The following is an 18,213-nucleotide window of genomic DNA, read 5'->3' on the forward strand; positions in this document are numbered from 1 at the left end:
AAGGTGGTAAAAGAAGAAACAATGGCTTTTGACAAGCCCTCAAAAAATTTACCCTTTATGGTGGCAGATGCCTGCCGGGGTTCATCCATACATGGATGTAAAAGCAACAAGCAATGGCTTTTCACAAGCCCTCCAAAAATTTACCGTTTTTATTGGCAGATGCCTGCCGGGGTTCATCCATACATGGATTTAAAAGCGACAAGCAATGGCTTTTCACAAGCCCTCCAAAAATTTACCCTTTTTATTGGCAGATGCCTGCCGGGGGTTCATCAATACATGAATGTAAAAGCAACAAGCAATGGCTTTTGACAAGCCCTCAAAAAAATTGCCCTTTTTATTGGTAGATGCCTGCCGGGGTACATCCATACATGGATGTATGAGCAACAAGCAATGGCTTTTTACAAGCCCTCCAAAAATGTATCCTTTTTATTGGCAGATGCCTGCCGGGGTTTATCCATACATGGATGTAAAAGCAACAAGCAATGGCTTTTCACAAGCCCTCCAGGCCTGCTTGTAGGAGACGGCAGTGGAGGTGTATTGGTGGTAGTAGAGGTAGCCAACGGACAGCAAGGGTGGTGGTAGCAGTAGTAGCAGCACATTAAAACAGACTGGACAGTCACAGGACAAAGCCCTGTGGTGGGGCTGGCCTCAGGCCTGCTTGTAGCAGACGGCAGTGGAGGTGTATTGGTGGTAGTAGAGGTAGCCAACGGACAGCAAGGGTGGAAGTAGTAGTAGCAGCACATTAAAACAGACTGGACAGTCACAGGAAAAAGCCCAGTGGTGGGGCTGGCCTCAGGCCTGCTTGTAGCAGACGGCAGTGGAGGTGTATTGGTGGTAGTAGAGGTAGCCAACGGACAGCAAGGGTGGTGGTAGTAGTAGTAGCAGCACATTAAAACAGACTGGACAGTCACAGACAAAGCAAGCCATGTGGTGGGGCAGGCCTGCTTGTAGCAGACGGCAGTGGAGGTGTATTGGTGGTAGTAGAGGTAGCCAACGGACAGCAAAGGTGGTGGTAGTAGTAGTAGCAGCACATTAAAACAGACTGGACAGTCACAGGACAAAGCCCTGTGGTGGGGCTGGCCTCAGGCCTGCTTGTAGCAGACGGCAGTGGAGGTGTATTGGTGGTAGTAGAGGTAGCCAACGGACAGCAAAGGTGGTGGTAGTAGTAGTAGCAGCACATTAAAACAGACTGGACAGTCACAGGACAAAGCCCTGTGGTGGGGCTGGCCTCAGGCCTGCTTGTAGCAGACGGCAGTGGAGGTGTATTGGTGGTAGTAGAGGTAGCCAACGGACAGCAAGGGTGGAAGTAGTAGTAGCAGCACATTAAAACAGACTGGACAGTCACAGGAAAAAGCCCAGTGGTGGGGCTGGCCTCAGGCCTGCTTGTAGCAGACGGCAGTGGAGGTGTATTGGTGGTAGTAGAGGTAGCCAACGGACAGCAAGGGTGGTGGTAGTAGTAGTAGCAGCACATTAAAACAGACTGGACAGTCACAGACAAAGCAAGCCATGTGGTGGGGCAGGCCTGCTTGTAGCAGACGGCAGTGGAGGTGTATTGGTGGTAGTAGAGGTAGCCAACGGACAGCAAAGGTGGTGGTAGTAGTAGTAGCAGCACATTAAAACAGACTGGACAGTCACAGGACAAAGCCCTGTGGTGGGGCTGGCCTCAGGCCTGCTTGTAGCAGACGGCAGTGGAGGTGTATTGGTGGTAGTAGAGGTAGCCAACGGAGAGCAAGGTTGGTGGTAGTAGTAGTAGTAGCACATTAAAACAGACTGGACAGTCACTGGACAAAGCCCTGTGGTGGGGCTGGCCTCAGGCCTGCTTGTAGCAGACGGCAGTGGAGGTGTATTGGTGGTAGTAGAGGTAGCCAACGGACAGCACGGGTGGTGGAAGTAGTAGTAGTAGCAGCACATTAAAACAGACTGGACAGTCACAGACAAAGCCCTGTGGTGGGGCAGGCCTGCTTGTAGCAGATGGCACTGGGGGTGGATTGGTGGTAGAAGTAGTAGCAGCACCAACAGCGGCACATTAAAAAAAGAGTGGACAGGACAGAATCCCGTAGTAGCAGGCGGCAGAAGCAGGCGGCAGCGGCAGCAGCAATGTCAGATCTGATCAGTGGCATCAGGCACAGGGGTTTAAAATCCTCACCGATCCACGCTTGACTCATTTTCAGAAACGTGAGATTTACAAAGCTGTTGGCAGACAATCTTGTTCGCTTAGGGGTGACGAAGCCCCCTGCCGCGCTGAATACCCTCTCTGACGCTACACTGGAGGGTGGACAAGACAGTACACCCATGGCAAACTGGGCCAGTTCTTGCCAATGATCCAATCTGCTGACCCAGAAGTCCATGGGGTCTGGGATTAGGATTTCTGACGGAGAAAGGGCACAGCCCAGGTACGAGTGAACCTGGTTGTTTAGGTGCTGGTGAACATCCCTTTGGTGACTACGATGTGTGTCAGGTCGGGGTATTGGATGTAAAAATGATGTCATCATATTTTCCAAACTGAATTGGCTGCTGCTGCTGCTGTCTATTGCAGAGGTAGCTCTGCCAGAGGCGGTGGAACGATGAGACAGTGGGGAGCGGAGAGTGGCCCCCCGGTCAGAAATGCTTGCAGCAGGTGTTTGCCGTTTGAAAGCCGTGACAAGCTGGCTGCATAGCTTCTCTCGATAATAAGCCAATTTTGCCTCCCTCTCGGAAGGCGCAAAAAACTCCCCCATTCTGGCTTTATACCGAGGGTCTAAAAGTGTGGCTATCCAGTACTCATCTCTTTGCTTCATGCTAACAATACGACAGTCAGCGCGCAAGTAACGAAGCATACAGCTCGCCATCCTGGCCAGCGTTTCAGAGGGCCCGGTTGGTTCCATCTCCGCCCCATACTGCCATGGTTGTCCATCATCAAGGTCGTCGTCAGACTCGTCATCATCATCATCATCACTGTCATGTTGTGCGGCTGCCTCGTCCCCTATCCCTTCCTGTGATTCCATCTCCAAATCCAGCTCCTCTTCAGGTCCTGTTTCCTCATCCTCCTCCTCCTCCTCAACATCCATAGCCAGATGTGATCCTTCCTCCATCCTTTGCTGAATCATCACTGTGAGCGTTTGCTCCAGAATGAATATCAGCGTCATAACATCGTTCATTCCGCTAGCGTCACGGCTCACAAATCGTGTGGCCTCTTCAAAGGGCCTCAAAACGCGACATGCGTCTCTAACCAGCTGCCAGTGCCTGAGCTCGAAATTACACTGGCTCCAAATGCTGCCCGTCTGCTGCATCAGGAAATCATTCACGGCTTTCCACTGTTCGTACAGACGGTCCAACATGTGCAGGGTGGAATTCCAGCGTGTTGGAACGTGGCAAATCAGGCTGTGTTCTGGGAGATTGTTTTGACTCTGCACGTCCAGGAGGGCGTGCTTATATGCATACGAACGTCTAAAGCGAACGCAAACCCTTCTGGACATGGCCAGCACACCCTTCAAACCAACATATGACTTTAAGAAGCGTGTTATGACCAGATTGATCACATGTGCCATGCAAGGAGCGTGTGTCAGGTGACCTAGACGCAGTGCAGCCACAACGTTCTTCCCGTTATCAGAGACAACATTGCCCAGTGTGAGTTTCAGAGGAGACAGTCAGCGTGCGATTTCCTCCTTGATGCACAGCAGCAGCTCCTGCCCTGTGTGGCTTTTCTCGCCCAGGCTCAGCAGGTGTAAGACAGCGTTGTGGCGCTTCACCTTGCACCTATGAAAAGAGGAGGGAGGAGGAGTGGAAGATACGCTGTGTCCTGTCGGGGACGGGAAGACCTCCATTGAGGAGGGCAAGGAGGAGGAGGATGGTAGGCGCCTGGTGTCCGGAGTTGAACCAGAAAGATACAAGCGTGGAGGTGGTAATGCCTGGCATTGCTGCGGTGGTGCATCGGACTGCAAAATATTGACCCAGTGGGCTGTGAAAGACATGTACTGTCCCTGCCCATAGTTGCTGCTCCACGTGTCGACGGTGGCATGTACCCTGCTGCACACGGATAATTGCAAGGACTGGCCCACCTTTTCCTCCACGTGCTTGTGCAAGGCAGGGACAGCTGTTTTGGAGAAGTAATGGCGGCTAGGTATTCGCAACCTAGGCTGAGCGCACGCCATCAATTGCTTGAAGCCGGCGGAGTCGACCAGGTGGTACGGCAGCGACTGCACCACCAACAACTTAGCCAGGTGTGAATTAAGCCGCACGACAAGTGGATGACTGGGTATATATTGTTGCTTATTGGACAACGATTCCGTTATAGATAACTGACGGGACGTAGGAGGAGCACTAGATGACAGTGATGATGACAACGAGATGGTGGATAAGGCCTGGCTACTACTTAGATGACAGGGACTCGGAGCATGTACATGATGGTGGGGCATGTCGATTGTCCCACATGGCCTTGGGATGCCGCTCCATGTGTTTACGTAGAGCGGTAGTTCCTACATTGCTGCCCTGCCCACGCCTTACTTTCTGCTTGCAGATACGGCACTGTGCCATGTTTTCGTCCTCCGGGAAGGTACAGAAAAATTGCCACACGGCAGAGTACCGTAAAGAGGTAGTACCACGTCCACCACCACTACCCGAGCTTGCCCCTTGTCTGGCAGGCTTTTTTCGGGAGCCTACACCAGTAGCAGCAGTGTCGCCGTCACCGGCTCCTGAGCTGACCCTACCGTTGCAACGTTTTGCAGATTTACCTCTGCCCCTACCTCGGCTTGGCTGTTTATCACTGCCAGTGCCGCCACTACTACCCTCCTCCTCCTCTGACACCGTCATCACCTCAGTACCTGGTTCCCACGTCTTGTCTAAAACAACATCATCATAGCCCTCCTCATCATACCCGCCACTTCTGTCACTGTGTTGTGAATGTGATGTGACATCATGGCGGGCTCCTTGCCCCCCCTCATTACTGCGTCTGCCACCACGGCTACCACCAACACCCCCACTACCACAGCTATGCGTCTCGGACACCGCTTCCACCTCCACAACACACTCCGTTGGCTGACTCGTGGAAAACAAATCATCATCACTATGTTGTTCAGTATCTTCCTTCGCACCTAAGGAGATGTCTCTTAGGACTCTCAGGAAAGATGGCTTCCCGCTAGGAAGGGGGAGTGAAGACATAGATGATGGAATGGAAACGCTAGAAATACTCATATTACTACTGTCACTGTGCCAAGGAACTGTAGAGGATCTGGAATCCAACGAAACCTGGCTTGAAGCCAGATCGTCAGAGTCTTCCTGCTGAGATGACCGCGAGCCAGCCAACCAGTCCACAATGGCCGTATTGTCTAAAGTAACCCGCCCACCGGAGGAGATGGACAAGTCTGGCTTGCGGATACTGCTACTACTACCAGCAGGCACATGGCTGCTGCTACTAGTAGAACTGGGCACATGTCTTGTGCCAAAAATGCTGGTACTGGGTCTGGCACCAACAGATCCAACATTTGGACTGGAAGAGGACATGGCATGGGTGTTTTTTCCTCTACCCCGTCCTTTCACAACCTTTTTTTTACCAGACATTTCACTGCTGGAGTGCAGCAAGTTGAATCAAAACCCCTTCCCCTACTAGAGGAATGAGGCCCTTATAAAATATTATTTGGACTGGCTGAAAATGAGTGACTGTGAATAGGTGGCAGTCAGTGTATGCTGTGACTTGTATAACAGCACCAAAGGCACCGGTTGTACTTAATTAGCACGTTGAATTAAACCCTTAGACAGAAATGAGGCCCTTTTAAATTGTTATTCGGACTGGCGGAAAATCAGTGACTCATAAGGTGCCAGTCAGTCAGGGAATGCTCGGCGTTGTAGTACTACAAAGGCTGCCTGTATTGCAAGTTGGATGTTAACCCATGCAACGGGGATGAGCCCCTTATAAAAGCTTATTCACACACTGGCTTGGCAAATGGCAATGAATGAGAATTTCTATCAGCCACTGTGCACTCAGGGAATGCTGGGCTTTGTAGTACTACAGCTGCCTGCCTGGATTGCAAGTTGGATGTTAACCCATGCAACAGGGATGAGCCCCTTATAAAAGCTTATTCACACACTGGCTTAGCAAATGGAGAATTTGTATTGCAATTTGGATGTTGAGAGTAGACTCCCGCTGTAGTGGATGAGCCCCTTCGATTGCTGGATTCCTGCCTTTTAGATTCCTAAAGCTTTCCCTTACTGCACAGAGATGCTATCCCTACAGCTCCTGTCTCTAAAATGGCCGCTGAGCTCCGTGCATAGACTATTATTGCAGGCTTCAGCCCGCCCCTATGCTGCCTCCCGATTGGCTGGGAGAGCCGTTTGCAAGGCATTATGGGGTAGCCTGATGCCAGGTGATATTTTGAAATCCTCCATTTTAGATCTAACATGTGGCAGGCGCCAAAATGTAGCCGGGTTCGGTCAAAACAGGTTCGGCCGAACCCGGTGAAGCTCGGATTCGCTGCGAACCGAACTTTTCACGATGTTCGGACCGAAACCGGGTTCGGTTGTCCCGGTTCGCTCATCTCTACTTCCAACATTAAATTTACCACAAAGGTACATGTGATACACTTTCCCATGACTGTTCAGAATGAGATGCTTTCAGCCACACCTATATATTTTTTTCTAATTAAAATCAGATAGTGAAACATAATTTTTTTTCTAATCGTTTCTTTTTTTTTTCATTCTCAATTTTTTTATTCTATTTTCTGTGCATGATTATGGGGCAGCCATTTTGCTTGAGCTGCTGTTAAAGTGGTTTTCCCATCAGGGACATTTATCGCATATTCATAGGATATGTTATAAATGTCAGATTGATGCAGGTCCCATCTCTGGGACCCGCACCTATCTCTAGTACGGGGCCCCCTAAACCCCTTTCTTCCTTTCTGTGTTCCCGCTGCCACTTGTAATATCCGACAATGTAACTGCCACTACTTACATGGTTGGAAATTACAGGTGGCAGCGGGAACACAGAAAGGCAAGCGGGAACACAAAAAGGAAGAACGGAGTTTAGGGGCCAATGTTCTAGAGATAGGTGCGGGTCCCAGAGGTGGGACCCGCATATATCTGACATTTATGGCATATCCTGTGGATATGCGATAAATGTCCCTGATGGGAAAACCCCTGCCTGTGAGGATAATGAGATGACTGCTGAGAAGTGATCTTCACGAAACGTTGTAAGGCCCTTTTACACCGGCCAATTATCGGGCAAATGAGCAATCACAGAATGCTCATTCCCCGATAATTGCCTTGTGTAAACAGGGCAACGATCAGCCGATGAATGAGCAAATGCTCGTTCATAGGCTGATTGCATAGTTTTAACTGCCTAAACTATTATCGTTGTCAGCAGCACATCTCCCTGTGTAAATGGAGATGTGCTGCTGACATGATAAAAATGTATGAGGACGAGCGATCGGAGTAACGGGCGCCCGATCAACAAGCTGTCTCATTGATCGGCGCTCGTTTACAGGGCCCAAGTCGGGCCGTGTAATATCACCCTTAGTCTTTTGTGAGGCTTTGTGTCAAATGTGAAAACTGAAAGATTTTAGGATTTTTCTTAATTGAAAATTAAAAAAACACACCAAATATTCTAAAAAAAATGCTTAACATAAAAACTTGAGTTAAACAATAGGCCATTTTCTGAAGACACATTCCCTTTAATACAGTGTTAGAAGCATCACAGACAATAGATCATAAATGTAGAAGACACATATTGCTACTGACCACGTCTCAATTATTAAAAATTATTACAATTTCAAAAATTGGAAAAGAAAACATTATAAAAAGTGTTATTGCAGCAGAATACTACTTCAGATATCTGATAGGTCTTTTGATGATTGTTCCAAGTAGTATTCTGATGTTGGTACAGTAAAATATCTCAGATAACTCATAATGAAGAAAAATTCTAATAAAAACGATAGGCTGAGGGCTTAAAGGAGTATTACCACCTTAAGCATTTATCGCATATTCACAGGGTATTCCATAAATACCTGATAGATGCTGGTCCCACCTATGGGATCTTGACCTATTGGGTAAATGGGGTGCGGTGACCTCCATTCAAGGATTTCTAGCTGATGCATTCTCCATAAAGTTCAAAGGAGAGGTGGGCAAGTATATGAGAATTATGGAAAGAGCTAACTGCTGCTTGTGGCAGAGGTGGGACCAACACATATAAAGCAATGTTTAGAATGGGAATACCAGTTTAAGTGATTAGCCATCATGTTTTTTTTCATAATCATAAATAAGGCAAATTACATTTAAATGAATGGTCCAAACAATAATGTGGTTAATATATTATAAGAATTTTAATGCTTACTTTACTGTACATTTAACATGTTCCAAATAGTAATTTTCAGAAATACAAAGGTTTGAAGCTGTGCAGGTCTAATTCAAATTTGACACATCTATCAAAACAATTCATCACATCTGTCACGATGATTTGAATCACAAGTGGGATGATCGGTATTCCTACGTCTACCCTGTAAATACAATTAAAAATATGCTTCTTTGGTATATGGTATGTTCATGTCATAGGATTACCTACAGAATAATTAACACCTAAGCCTATTCAGTAATGGTTTCATGATGATTCCTGTAAGTTTTATCAGAGAAAAAAAAAAAAAAGGACAAAAAAAAAAGTATTTATAATATATATATATATATATTCATATAAATCATTAATGAGAGGCTCTCGAAACTTGCACATGTTAAATGTCATTTCTTGTAGTGATTTGGGGCATCTGCGAACGCAAATTTTAGTCTGTAAGCTTCAGCTAAGAGGACGCTGACATCTTCATTCCCCCATTGGACTGTTGGCAGATTCTGCAAAAGCATCAGCAACCCCTGCAAAATACAAAAATAAAATAAACTTTAAGAAATGTATCTGTATACTCCAAAGTTAGATGTTTGATGAACAATAGTAGAGCTACATTCTTATTCATTATTGACCCAGAACTAATACCAAATAAAATCGAAAGAAAACCCAAAAATATCACATTTAGTATACCGTATTTTCCGGACTATAAGGCGCACATAAAATGCTGAGAATTTCTCAGAAATAGAAAGTGCGCCTTATAATCCGGTGCGCCTTATATATGAACCCGACAGTAAAGAGAGGGGTTCATACAGGATCCTTTACCTCTATCGTGGGCGGCAGGGGTCGGCGGCGGCATACCACAGCACACACCATGCTCCTCCCCCCCGTGCGCCTAGGAATGAACTGAAAAAGTACGGTAAGGGTATGTGCACACACACTAATTACGTCCGTAATTGACGGACGTATTTCGGCCGCAAGTCCCGGACCGAACAGTGCAAGGAGCCGGGCTCCTAGCATCATACTTATGTACGATGCTAGAAGTCCCTGCCTCGCTGCAGGACAACTGTCCCGTACTGTAAACATGATTATACTACGGGACAGTTGTCCTGCAGCAAGGCAGGGACTCCTAGCGTCGTACATAAGTATGATGCTAGGAGCCCGGCTCCTTGCACTGTGTTCGGTCCGGGACTTGCGGCCGAAATACGTCCGTCAATTACGGACGTAATTAGTGTGTGTGCACATACCCTAAACGTTTTGATTTGCAATTACAGCTGAACCAGTTGCAAGTTATTGTTAAAAAGTGTAATAAATTTTGACTTGCAGTCTGAGCAATGGTTTATTTAACGGTAATGTGCTGCGCCTTATAATCCAGTGCGCCTTATATATGAAACATGATTGCTTATAAGGCGCTCATAGAAAGTGCGCCTTATAATCCGGTGCGCCTTATAGTCCGGAAAATACGGTAAATAATTGGTAAATATATAAGTAAAATCAGGTTAATACCAATATATTGTAAAAAAAAAAAAAAGTATTATTATAAGAGCAAAAATGAAATCTAAATTAAAAAAATTATTAAAAAAGCACTGCAAAGGCTTCTGTTGTACAGTCCACTGTACATCTGGATGTTATACCAATCCCCAGTGACAATAGCATTCTAGTTTAGCAGTTATTCAACAACAGGTCTTCACATTAGGTTGCATTTACATTTACAAAAATGTTATTAATGAAATAAATAATATTGCTCCCACTTCACATTAAGTTACATTTACACAATTTTCCTTAACAAAATTTATATTGCACCCAACGCAATGTAATTTCCCAATGTCAGCAGAGATATAAGGTGAACTCATCTGTTTCTATATTGTATGCTTTACAGTTCCCATTTCCACTATAATTTCAACCTACAATTGAATGATTTCTAAAATCTATGCTCACCTTGCTAAAAGCAGATAAGAAATAACTTTTTCCTTTTTTCAGAATTTCGTTTTCAATCCATTTCACTTTATATTACGATGACCTCTATAGTTCTAGGGCTGAATGCAGTGCTTCGGCATTATGGTAACTTACTGACTAAGCTACACACTCAATTTCAAAATCTAATTTAGGGATCCAAGTTCAGTAGATAAAGGGTGAATGAAACTGTCCAGACCTCTGTCTTATAAAATGTTAAAGAGATGAAAATTCTATTTGTTTGACCTTTGAAGATAGTAAGGCAGGAGCCTGAGAATAAAATCTGCTAACCACATTTAGGTCTGCTTTTATGGTCACCTCAATTATAGGCAGGACAAAAGACAAAGAAATCTCTTTGGCAGGACCTACTAACCTTTGTGAAGCAACAATCAGATTGATATGTTAGCCGGATCCTGGCGTCGCTTACATGTGATTTCAGAAACAAAAGCACTAAAAAGACTTCTAGGTGCTCGGATCAATGTTCTAAATGATGACGTCTTTTATTATATTTTATCTAATACGCACTGCTTTAGGCTTAAAAAATGACCAAGACATTCCATCTCGGAAGGTCAATCTCCTGCTTTACATGAAAGCATTCCAATACAGTATTATATTAAATATGCAAATAGAAGGGAAAGTTTCGTTCATTTAGTAAATCATAGCCACTATGGCATTTTCAAACTATATCAGTAAGACATTTTCGTCTTTTTAAAGGTATTCCCTTCCAGTTGTTTTGGACAAGGAATTTGCAGACTGTTGCTGGTCTCCAGCAGTGCAAATTACAACCTTCAAGCCGGATCCCATTGACATCAGCAACAGAAACGAAGTAGCATCAAGATGGCCATTTATAAATGCCCATGTGATGTGAACTACACATCCATTCATGGATACACTTCTACAGTGTTGGTATTGCCCTGTGTATTACCCATGCTGATCTTTGCTACAATTATAATTATTTTCTAAGGAAAAACTATTCAGACTGTAGTAAAATATCCTCTGGGGTTTGAAAGTAGAAAAGGTTAAACTCGATAGATTTAGGACTTTTAGCAAAACACAAACTATGGGGGAATTTAAGATCGGCTTTACACCACTTTTATGGCATTAAAAACTCAATTATATTGCACGCCAAATTTGCGCAATCATTTTTGACTTTTTGCTGTTTAAAAAAAGTGGGCACATTTACTATAATTTACACCAAAAATTGGCGTAAATTATATTTCACTTTCTGGCATATGGACAGCACAACATGCGTGCGCCTCTTAGCACATTAGTCGCATCTTACTCCTGTGAGCTTCAGGTTAAGACTGACCTATGGACTGCCAGTCTTGGAATAACTGCCCCCTTTGTTGTATTGCATTACTTAATATTAAAATATTTAGATGCTATTTAAGAGAAATAAATTGCTATAAAGCAATACAATCTGATACAATCTTATACAATATCCGCATTTATTATGGAATTGGAACCCTGACATTTACATTGTACGTCTGTTAAAAAAACGTTCCGCCTTTTTCTTATAGAACACAATAACTGCATTCCTCTTTTCGACACAAGTTTCCTAATTTAATCAAATGACACTTTAGCAACATAGGCTTATTAAATAACTTCACCATCTCATACTCTTGCAACAAGTACAATATAGCGTGCAGCTGATATATTACACTTTGCCAGGTCCTGAATGACCAAAAGGGTGATGTCTATTAAATACCTAATAACCAGGAAGGTAGATTTATAAAAAATATGTAGATATATATTATATAATACATTTTAAAGGTGCTTATAAACTTCTGTACACATAAAAAAAATCTGTTCATGATCATTTTATTAAGTTAAGTTCACATGGGTTAGATTTGCTGTGGAAATTTTCTGTACCCTAAATCTGTACTTTTTTGCAGAGAACAGTGCAGATATTTTTACTGCGGATATCCCAACAGATTTTCTTTGAACAGAAAGAAAAAATCAAATTTAAAATCCGCTATTGCGGATTTTGCTGTGGATCTGCAAGTTATCAGCGGCAAAATTTGCAACAATACATTACTTGCAGCTTGGTTTGCAGACATTTACTTCCCCATTATGGGTAGAGTAGGAGAGAAAAGAAGAAAAGAATGGATAGGTGTAATCATATATAAAGAGAATCTCTGTTCTAACCAGTGAGCACCTTTACTTGGCTTTTGAAATGAGTCTAAAATAAATTAAAGAGGCTCTGTCACCACATTATAAGTGCCCTATCTCCTACATAATGTGATCGGCGCTGTAATGTAGATAACAGCAGTGGTTTTTATTTAGAAAAACTATAAATTTTGACCAAGTTATGACCTACTTTAGATTTATGCTAATGACTTTCTTAATGCCCAACTGGACGTTTTTTTAGCTTTTGACCAAGTGGGCGTTGTAAAGAGAAGTGTATGACTCTGACCAATCAGCGTCATACACTTCTCTACATTCATGTACTCAGCACACAGTGATCATGCGAGATCACGATGTGTAGTCACTTACTCACACATTAACTTTACCGAAGTGTCTTGAGAGTGAATAGACATTACTTCCAGCCAGGACGCGATGTCCATTCACAATCCCGACACTTTGGTAACGTTTGTGTGGGACTTAATGACAGCCAGCGTGATCTCGCAAGATCACGCTGTAAATGACAGCACAGCATGACCTCGATGTGCTGTGTGAGTAAGTGACACACAAACTTTACCGAAGTGTCGGGATTGTGAATAGACATTGAGTCCTGGCTGGAAGCAATGCCTATTCACTCTCAAGACACTTCAGTAAAGTTAATGTATGAGTGAGTGACAGCACATCGTGATCTCGCAAGATCACTATGTGCTGAGTACATGAATGTAGAGAAGTGTATGACACTGATTGGTCAGCGTCATACACTTCTCTTTACAAAGTCCACTTGGTCAAAAGCTAAAAAACTGGGAAGACTGTGCCACTGGACTTCTGGTCCCCCACCAGCGCTTTAAAAATCTATTAAAAACTCATAATCAGCACGACGTGAATGTATATTAGCAAGTGTACTCACATACTGCAGTGAGTACACTGCTTATACTTTAAAGTCCCCGCATAACGACTTTAAGTATATTTGAAAATTGTATATATTTCCAATATACAAAGAATAACATTAATTTGCTGTAATAACCCTATAATTTATAATACGAAACCATTGGTTGCATTCTGAAGTAGCCTTAACTTCACATGATAGGAAAATATATTTTGTCTGTTTTTTTTAACTGACCAATATATTCATGATTTAAAAAAAAATTATATATTTTTTTAATTAGCAACACCTGTCAGATAGAAACTTTATACCAGTCAATATTCTCCATAGGGGGCAGTGTTATAGTTATTAGTGCATGGAACTGAAATGTCATAAACCTTCTAAGAAGGAAATGTGCTCAGAATCGTTATCACTTACGGACTAGCAAGCGGCAAGAGAAAGCACCTTGTAGTTATAATTGGTCTCAAGTACAACATACTCCTTATCAGGACTTACTCCAGGTGTATGTGTGCCCTTTCACAACAGAGTAACAGTGGTACCCCTGTCTACCTCAAGCATAGAGCATATTTACCCCTACCACCTCGAGCCCTCAAAGCCCAATTGGCTCTCACATTGTCCATCTCCTTTTATGTTGAAACAAATCTACACCATTTTTCATTTCAAGTTTGATATTTAAGAAACACTTTTTATACATGACCCCTGTTATGTTACATTTATACTGAGAATTGCTGAGGGCAACTTCAGGCCTGCAGAACAAAGGGTGGCCAGTCCTAACCTCCTGGTACTCCCCATCAACATTTAAACATACAGTAGTACCTGATGGAAAAATACAGCATTTCTGTAAATCAAGCAAGAAAACTATACTTTACCAGGGAACATGAAAACTATATTACACTGACAATGATTCCGTTTTCTATAAAATTTTAACAGCCATGCCACTTATGTCAGCTTATGTCTTTATTAACAGCAGGAATTTTGAAGCAGCTTTGGCTGTGAAACAAGTGATGCAGGTGCTGAAAACCTCCAGCGGTGACTGATAATGATGCAGGAATGAAACCGGTGCAAGATGTGCATCTCAGAACGTACAGACTATGCAAAAAAAATAAATAAATATAACGCCACCGAGATTTACAGCAACTGACTCCACATCTATTATATCAATGAAGGTGACTAGCACTTTTCAGACCAGGACCTACCACAAACACAAATTACTGAATCAATACACCACAGGTGATAAAAGGTGGTATTATTAAACAGGTCGCCGGACCTATGCACCTTATAGCAAAAAAATGTACTCTACCTAGACTATCATTCTTACACACATCAAAACACAAATACAATAAATACACTATGAAATGTTGACGCAACCATTAGAATATTGTATGTGCTGCAGTTAAATTCAATAAGTGCTATAGTAAAAGACCCCTACACAAATGATCGTGATTTCAATTTCAAAAGTGGTTGCCCACAAGTGCTTACACATTAAGGTGACTGTAAGCGGCAAACAAAATTTGTCAAATCGCACACATTATCAAAGTGTGCAACGGCACCTTTAGCCCTCTATTTTAAAAAGAAGTGTCCCCAGCCACTAAGATTTCATAGTTTTGAACTTTAGGAAACCACTGTCCATGGAACTCTCCTTTAACCCCTTCGGGCACCAGGACGCACCGGTACGTCCTGCATTGAAGTGCTTTAAGCCACAGGGACCTACCGGTGCGTCCTGGCTAAAAACTGTCACCCTGTCAAAGGACAAGGTGACAGAACTGTGCCGTCAACTGTTTATGACAGTTGATCGGCACAGTAAGACGGCAGGGGACCATTCACAGCGGTCTCCTGCCGGCGATCGCTGTGATTGGTCAGTCAAAGCAGACTGACCAATCACAGCTCTATGACGTGTGTATGTGATGACGCTGGCTCAGAAGCTGAGCCAGCATTATCACCGCCGGGAATCAGCTGTCCGACGCCCCTCTGCAACGGCCAGGACCGGAGCTAGGCTCCGATCCGGCCGATTAACCCCTTCGATGCATCGATAAACGTGATCGATGCATCGAAGTGATTGTAGCCTGTCGGCAACCACGATGGTTGCCACGGGCGCGGGTGTCAGCTGTTTGTCACAGCTGACATCGTGCCCTAACGGCCAGGACCGGAGCAAGGCTCCGATCCGGCTGATTAACCCCTTAGATCGTACCCTATGGTTGCTAATAACAACCATCGGCACCCGCGAGTGTTCCGATGGTTGCTATGGCAACCATAGCCTAACAATTGCTTCCTAGTACGGAAGCCTATTAGGCCCTGCCGGGAGGCGAAGCCTAATAGGCTTGCTGTCAGTGAATAGCTGACAGCTCTAATACACTGCACTATGTAGGTAGTGCAGTGTATTAGAATAGCGATCAGGGCTTCATGCCTTCAAGTTCCCTAGTGGGACACAAAAAAAAAGTTAAAACAATTTAATAAAAATGTTGTAAAAAAAAATAAGTTTAATGTTAAAAAACACTATAACAGCCTTTTTTCCTATAATAAGTCTTTTATTATAGGAAAAACCAAAAAACATAAAAAAAGAACACATATGTGGTATCCCCGCATCCGTAACGACCCAAACTATAAAAATATCACGCTATTTTACCCGTACGGTGAACACCGTAAAAAAATTAAATAAAAAACTATTCCAGAATCGCTGTTTGTTAGTCACTACCCCTTGCAAAACAGAATTAAAAAAGGGATCTAAAAGTTGCATGTACCCCAGAATTATACCATTAAAATACGCAGCCTGTCCCACAAAAAACAAGCCCTCCCGCAGCTTTTTTGACGGAAAAATAAAAAAGTTATGGCTCTCAGAATATGGTGACACCAAAAATAAATTATTTGAAACAAAAGTGATTTTATCGTGCAGACACTGCAAAACATAAGAAAAACTATATATATATATGGTATCGCCGTAATCGTACCGACCCGCAGGATAACGTAAAATTGTCATTCATAGCGCATGGCGAACGCCGAAAAAAAGAAATAATAAAAAACATCAGAATTGCAGGTTTTTGGTCACCTTGCTTGCCAAAAAAATTAAATACAAAGTGATCAAAAAATCGCATGTACCCCAAAATGGTACCAATGAAATCTACAGATTGTCCCGCAACAAATAAGCCCTCAGACAGCTCCGGTGGAGAAAAAATAAAGACGTTTTGTCTCTCAGAATATGGCGATGCAAAATGTGCAAAGTGTCCAAAAGCAGATAAGATCGGGTGCCATTTATCAGTGCGACACCAGCCACACATCTGTGGATAATTATTTATTTACCCCATTATTATACTCTCTTATTATACCCCTGATGTTCTCCGCACAGATAACATATGCCCCCACATCATAACTGAAATACCAGCAAAACCCCAGACAAAACAACTAGCGAGCAAAATCCACGCTCCAAAAGCCAAATGGCGCGCCCTGCAGCGTGCCCAAGCAGCAGTGTACGTCCACATATATGGCATCGCCATACCCGGGAGAACCCGCTTAACAGTTTGAGGTATTTGTCTTCAGTGGCACGAACTGGGCACAAAATATTGTGCACTAAAATGGCACATACCAGTGGAAATTTTCACTTTGCACCATCCACTGAGCATTCATTTCTAATAGAAAAAAAACAAACCTGTGTGGTCAAAATGCCTTGAGGGGTGCAGTTTCCAAAATGGGGGTCACTACTTGGGGGTTTATTTTACTATTTGACCTCAGAGCCCTGCCGTTGTGGGCTAATGCTGCGAAAATCACCAAAATAGGTCTCACATGCGCCTTTCACTCCTAAGCCCTGTCATATGACCAGGCAAATGATAAATGCCTTGAGGGGTGTAGTTTACAAAATGGGGTCACTTCTCAGGGTTTTACACTCTACTCTGGTACCTAAGAACGCTCTGAAAATGCGACATGGCGCCCCTACACCAGTCCAGCAAAATCTGTGCTCTAAAAGCCACATGACACTCCTTCCATTTTGAGCTCTGCCATGTGCCCAAACAGCAGTTTAGGGCCACACATGGGGTATTGCCGTACTCGGGAGAAATTGGGTAACAAATTATGTGTTGTTTTTTCTCCTATTACCCCTTGTGGGAAAAAAAATTGGGTGCAAAACGACATATTTTTGGGAAAAAATGTTTTTTTCATTTTCACTGCCTCATTCTAAAACAATCTATGAAACACCTGTGGGATCAAAATGCTCAGTACACCCCTAGATGATTACCCTGAGGGGTAAAGTTTCCAAAATGGAGTCACTTCTCAGGGGTTTCTACTGTACGGGTACTTCAGGGGCTTTGCAAATGCGACATGGCGCCCAAAAAACAATCAACCAAAATCTATATGCCAAGTAGCACTCCTGCCATTCTGAGCCCTGCGGTGTATCCAAGCAGCAGTTTATAACCACATATGGGGTATTGCATATGATAGGAAACAAATAAATCATCTCCTACAGTGAGCATTTCATATCGAATAGAAACTACTGCAATTTATACTCAATTTATGTTGCTAAACTACAATAGGATATGAAAAGCACAATCCCTATGTCCTCATACGAAAATCCCCCTGCTGTGCAACACATATAAATCTTGACAAAGAAAAATAAATCACATTAAAAGAATCAACATAAAAAACAGTCACTAAGACTCTTCAACTCCACATCCAAATCCTCTGAAATGTATCCTTTGACGGCTTACCATCAAAAACCTATTCATTACGAAAACATCCTTCTCACTTGATTGCCATCATGACTCATTATACTGCTAAACGTGAAGACACAAACTAATTTGTGCAGATGTGATTGGAAAGTGTATTAGACCAATTAACCTGAATCTCCCTTGTTTGCATGTACAACTTAACGGCTATTGTTTTATCTCTTCTCTATGCAGTTATAAGAGAGAATAATGAATAATTGTGAGTAAATGAGACTCTTATCTAGGTCATTAATGAGCTTTAGGTATTT

General features: G+C 43.3%; 1 protein-coding gene across 2 annotated transcripts in view; it reads right to left on the reverse strand.

Annotated features, from left to right (window-relative positions):
* Positions 1-7,617: 7,617 nt before the first annotated feature.
* TBC1D22A (TBC1 domain family member 22A) overlaps positions 7,618-18,213 on the reverse strand; it is a 544,224-nt gene continuing 533,628 nt past the window's right edge. For both annotated transcript variants that reach the window (XM_075857221.1, XM_075857220.1), the window contains one exon: positions 7,618-8,826. In XM_075857221.1, the coding sequence (XP_075713336.1) occupies positions 8,698-8,826 (129 nt within the window). In that variant the 3' untranslated portion in view covers positions 7,618-8,697. The remainder of the gene's footprint in view (positions 8,827-18,213) is intronic.

Source organism: Rhinoderma darwinii, chromosome 3, assembly GCF_050947455.1.
Source record: "Rhinoderma darwinii isolate aRhiDar2 chromosome 3, aRhiDar2.hap1, whole genome shotgun sequence".
In the NCBI taxonomy this organism is placed as follows: domain Eukaryota; kingdom Metazoa; phylum Chordata; class Amphibia; order Anura; family Rhinodermatidae; genus Rhinoderma; species Rhinoderma darwinii.